Here is a 6,000-nt window from a genome sequence, read left to right as displayed (position 1 = left end):
ACAAGCAATGATTTCTACTGCATGCATGAAGTGATCAGCTGAGCACAGCTAACACAGCAACATGTGGAGGAGATCTGAGAATACTACTGAGCACTGGCCTGTCACAGCCATTCAGTCATACAATCCAACATGCAGCTGACTCAGCAGATTCCTCCAGGAAACATGACACTAGGCTAATCTGCCATCAGGTTCACTGTGCTAACTGCAAACTCTCAGCCACTGTCCCACTGAGCATGTGCAGTGAGCTGCCTGGTCACTATGGCAACACAAAGCTAAACTCTAGCAGCATGGAGTCTCTGGAGAGGAGAGGTACAGAGCAGGTAGGACATGGATTCAGAGGGTGGATCTTCCCATTATAGTATGTATATATATATATATATATATATATATATATATATATATATATATATATACATACACACACACACACATATGAAACATGTCTGATGATATCCAAGCATTGTTCTGTTTGTGCTGCTTGTGTAAACAGAGGGACTAAGGAACCATTGTCATACACATGGACAGGACATCCTGGGACTTGTAGTTCCACAGAGATCAGAACAGTACATCAGTACATGTACTTTAAGTGATAATATCTTGTGTAGATCTGTTCTGAATTATGGATTCAAATGATATTGAACCCAAAGGTAAACATGTAAGATATTGCAATATTCCAATCCTTAAATATGTTGATTGTATTAGAATTATTTTTATTTTTTTAAGCTTTCTTCCCTTTATTTTCACCTGTTGATCTGGCTAGTATCACCCTTCCTGCCCTGGGATGCCTCCACTCTGAATGGAAAAGCAATGGATACGCCTTGGACAGCAGCATTGTCCATCTAGTCTGACCATACACTATACAATCTGGTTTTAGAATCTCCTTTAGGCTGGGTTCACACTATTGCGATGACAGACATTGCATGTGATTTGCACCGCATTGCTGTGCAGATCACATGCGATGTCTGTGCGATGCAATTTCAGCCATATAGATTCTATGGCTGAATTTGCATTGTATTCAGACCAAAAATGGTGAAGGACCCTTATTTTGGTCCGCACTGGAATCAGGTCACATGGGTGTTCAGATTAGTGATCGACCGATATTGTTTTTTTTATTGCCAATACCGATACCGATATTTTGGTCATCGGTTATCGGTATCGGCCGATATCTGCTGATATTTTCGGACATTTAAAAAATATATATTTTTTAATTTTTTTACAGGTACTCTTGTGGAGGGATCTGGGGTCTAAAAGACCCCAAAAGCCTCCTCTGCACTTAAAAGCATTCAAAACGCCAAGTTTGACTGTTTTGAATGCTGTCATTTTTTTTAATTTGGCACCGAGTACCCGTGACATCACTTCTGGGTTTTTTACATGGAGACCCAATCAGAGCCAAATGTGGACGGGAATCTGAGAGTGAGAACGATCTCCCTGCAAGGAAGCACTGCCTACACAGGTAGGTATAATAGAGCCAAATACACAGGTAGTAGAGAGAGCTGCCCACATAGACAGAGGTACAAGAGAGTAGAGATGCATGCAAGCTTAGGGGCAGGGTCATACTGCTGATGTGGCCCGTGATGAAATTGAGTTTGACACCTTAGATCTATTCCATCAGGGAGATTTCCCTCACTTCCCCTCCCATAGCCAAAACAGGAAGTTAGGGGAAATCCATCCACAGTGAGGAAATCACCAGAAACAATTGTCTCTAATAGGAGAGTTCCCCTGTATTCCTGTAGACCTTTATCCCGAAATGCATAGGGCCTCAAACACCAGTATGGATAAAGTGGGGAAGGCTTAGAACTTTTTATTTTTATTGATCTGTGTCACTGTGCAGGGGATTCACCTTTGCTAGTCATCTTGGTGACCATTCTTACTGAGACAGAATATCATCAGAAAACCATAATTGTACCGTTGCCACAGGGGGCAAGGAGAACTTTTGCTATGTGGGTACTTCTTCTGATGACCACAAAGAAAGAGAGGTATCCTGTCACTGCCGGTTGTGTCTCCAGGACAGGAAGTAAAGTGAAATCTCCACCACCTGACACATGCAGCCACCAAAAGAAAAAAACCTGACAGAGATTCTAGCCATTTAAAAAAAAATAAAAATCTGGCTAGAGATACAGCCCATGTGTATGTGCATATATAATTGTTTTATATAGGTTTTGTCATGTTTTTGACTAAACAATATATCTACATTTTCTTTGTGTTTTATGTACAGGAACATAATCTTAATGATGAAATGGAGGATGTTGTAAAGCTGGATTTCATTTCTCAGCCACAAATAAATAAGCTTTTAGAATGTGAAGACCTAGATAACATACAGAGGTACACCTTTTTACTTTTTACAAGTTCAGCTTAAAGTTGGCCATAGACCGATCGAAATTCAGCCGGTCCACCGGAGACCAGCCACATTCTGATCATTGTATGGTCATACCTATTTGGCAGAAGTCCCGCTTTAAGGGTTTGTTCACTCTAGAACGTAGTGCAAGAAAACCATGTTCTGTGCACATTTACCACACAGCGTTCGAAATGCACTAGGTGTGCAATCTGCTGCTGGTGTCAATTAATTCCAAATGACCCCAGAAATGCAGATTGAAAACACAGTGTGTTTGCCTGCCTCAGGTCACATGGTACCGTAGTACCATGCAATCTGGTGCGGCTTGTTTTTGAAAAGTAGTGCATGCGGGACCCATTCAAATGAATAGGCCTAATATTGCACCACACTGAATTGCACAGGAATTACACAGGAATGCAGACCGTGGCAGAATTATTATATTGGTGGATAAACAGGCAATGCCTACACACATTGTGAAAGTGGTTCCTGTTGCTGAAAGGAATGCTGTCTAAGGACACTGTTAGTGTATGAACAGTATATTATATTTTTTGTTTTGGATGGAGTATAATAGGGTTAATCCTCTGTCAGTTTGTTTTATGCTGTCTATGTCCTGAGGAGAGATTTCCCTTAACTTCCTATTCTGTGGAGGCAACAGAACATTAGAGGAAATTAGTTACCCTCTTAGACAGAGGAACACGTGTCCCAGTTGGAAGAATTTCTCTTACCTCCTGTTCTGGGGACACTTATAAAATTTTGGATTTCCCATCACTTTTTTGTTTCAGTGTCATTGGTTCCCTGGACAAATATAGTGGCTAAAACTACCCAACAGGGGCAAAACTTGACAGGGGCTCTGACTCTTTACCACTCTATTCTAACCTGCAAAACAAAAAGTTTTGGTTTACATATTTAAATTCACAAAGCTTCATATACGTTGATCATGTAATCATAAGTAGACTGGGGTGCAATATGGATCAAGTAATCCACTTCTACAGCAGATCTATTATTAAAAGCCACACTTGACATGAATCAATAGAACCTCAGAACATTATCAAATAATATTATATATTTTATTATGAATATAAAATGCTGCTCCTGAGCTCTTAGCTTGGGCTGCCTAGGATGTCAGTCTACAGGGGCAGTCACATCTCATGTGCTCCATCTCCTAAAAACCTTTAATTCCATCGTTTGTGAAGTTTCCACAAAAAATGCACTGTCCACAGGGAAGAATAATAATGCATGTAAAAAGTACCCGGATTGTACCACTCCTATAAAGCAGAGGTGTAAATGTAGCCAACCAACCTTTAGAGACTGCCAAGAGTCTATTATTTTCAAACAGGCACACCCAGCTTGGTAGACTTGCACTAACATGAGGATTAGCAGAGGAAAGAAAGTATAGTGTATATGAAGTTAGAAAACATGGCTGGTCTAAATATATAGGTATTTAAAAATAATACACTTATATTTCTAAAAAAACTTTGAAGAATAAACAGAAACGAGTATAGCTGCAGAAAAGGTTACTGAATACTTTTCCACTACCCACGCCACCCAAACGTTGTTCCATTCTTGAAATGTCTCTCAACACTGTTGGGAGATTGACACTTTTGGGAGGATTACATTACTTGGTTTTCCACAGCCTTTATTGTCCTCTTACATCAGTGGTTCTCAACCACCGGGACATGGCCCAGTGCTGGGCCTTGGGTTTCCACCTGCTGGAGTTCTAGCCACCTGCACATCTCTTAAACTACTACAGTGCCTCCCAGCCCTAATAGTGACCCTAACCTCCTATTATGGCCTGCAGTGCCCTGCTACCCCCCGCAGTGTCCCTAGGTCATCTTTCAGTCACCAAAGTGCCCCCCCCAACCTCCCACAGTGCTTCCCAGCCCCCTGCAGTGCCCTGAAACTCCAACAGTGTCCCACAGTGCCTCAAAACCTCCAACAATGTATCCTAAACCCTGATGTGTCCCTAGCCTCCCACAGTGCTCCTTCAAAGCCCCTAGCTTTCTGGAGAGACCCCAGTCCCCTCTAGAAACCTCACCTCCTACAGGACTACCAAGTCAGCTGCAGATCACTCCCCTTCCCCCCAACAGTGACACCCAGCTCCATCCAGAGCCTTCCAGCATTTCAATACATATCTACGTTCTCATACTTTTATTGTGTGAATATAAACTTTTTTTATACTGCTGGAGCATGGAAGGTTTTGGAAGAATTTACCGGTCTCTGGTCTCCATAGGGTTGAGAACCACTGCACTACATCACTCTGTCCTTTTGTATGTTTAGCTGTTTCCTAACTGTTTTATTTATAACAGTATAGCTTCAGCAAACATTAGTAAAGGCCTTTTTTACATTGTGGCTAGTGTGAACAGACTCTAAGACTTTTTACTTCATGCTCTTCACAGTTCCATATATAGCTAGTATTATTAAAAATGAATTGTCCCCTTTAAGCCCTTTTTTGTATATTAAAGATTCTCTTGTGCAATGTAGTTCATATTCTTAGTGATTTTTATTTTCAGGATAATGGAAGAGTTTCTCGGTTTTAAGGACACTCAAACAAACTTAAAGGAAGCCATACTGGTAGATTACTATGTATCTGGACTCTGTTGGGGAAAAGAGAAAAAGTTTAGCTCACTGCAGTTGACCGGATTAATCGGGCTGTTACATTTCCTCATGGAGAATATTGAAAGTAAGTATGCAATGACCTATACATTGAGAAGACACATACAGTATAAATACCATAGTATCTCTTTTTATGCATATGTGCTAATTGCCAGTGAAAGTTAATTTCTAGCAATTTTAGTTTTTTGATATAACAAGGGAAAACAGGTGAGATATTTGAACCTATATTGTTTACACCAGCTTGCAGCATTTAATTTGTAGTTTGTGGGTCATATTTAAATAAAAGATGAACTTCATCTTTTGATGTACTATACATACCGGCAGTTTGTGTTGGCCGGCTTGGCCCTAACAAACTATGTCCCTCACTAACCTGTGAGGCCACTGGATGTGCGGTATAAACTTTATGTAGCTGCGGCTACATACAGCATACAGCACTGTGTTCCGGGTAAGAGCCGAGACTTTTAATCTCATATCCGGAACACAGTAGAGTCTACCACAGCAGTGCTCAGCCATTCAGAGAAAGTGATGTATTCTATCAATAAATAGTCAGAGGTTGTGGTAGTGTGCCTCTCTGACTCTGATACCAACCATAGGAAGCTTTGAATTCATTGACAGATTACATCGCTTTCTCTGAATGGCTGAGCGCTGCGGTGATAGACTCTACAGTGTGTGTTCCAGGTATGAGACAAGACACCTCAGCTCAGACCCGGAGCACAGTGTAGTATACTGTATGTAGCCTCAGCTACATACAGTTTATACCGCACATTTAGCGGCCTCACAGGTTAGTGAGGGACAGAGTTTGTTTGGGCGAAGTTGGCCCAAACAAACTATGTAAAATATATCAAAAGATGGAGTTCAGCTTTAAGGGTCCATGCATACTAAGCAGCAGAAAAAAGGAGATAAAAACGTTGCTATGGAGCATATTGTACATGCGTTTAGGTGCGTTTGCGTTTATAAGCATTTTTCCCCAATACACTAGAAATATGTACACTTTTTAATGTCTAACACACCTAAATTCCACGTTTAGGCAAGTCAAGCGTTTTTTTCTGCTCGAA

At 41.0% G+C, this 6,000-nt stretch overlaps 1 protein-coding gene across 1 annotated transcript in view; it reads left to right on the top strand.

Annotated features, from left to right (window-relative positions):
• Positions 1-240: 240 nt before the first annotated feature.
• Positions 241-6,000, top strand: part of CABCOCO1 (ciliary associated calcium binding coiled-coil 1) — a 107,594-nt gene continuing 101,834 nt past the window's right edge. The window contains exons 1-3 of the mRNA XM_082269199.1: positions 241-320; positions 2,216-2,322; positions 4,843-5,012. Of these exons, the coding sequence (XP_082125325.1) occupies positions 288-320; positions 2,216-2,322; positions 4,843-5,012 (310 nt within the window). The 5' untranslated portion in view covers positions 241-287. The remainder of the gene's footprint in view (positions 321-2,215; positions 2,323-4,842; positions 5,013-6,000) is intronic.

The sequence above is a fragment of the Pelophylax lessonae genome (genome assembly GCF_965119305.1).
Source record: "Pelophylax lessonae genome assembly, chromosome: 9".
NCBI classification, from domain to species: Eukaryota; Metazoa; Chordata; class Amphibia; order Anura; family Ranidae; genus Pelophylax; species Pelophylax lessonae.
This window is presented reverse-complemented; position numbering and strand designations above follow the sequence as displayed.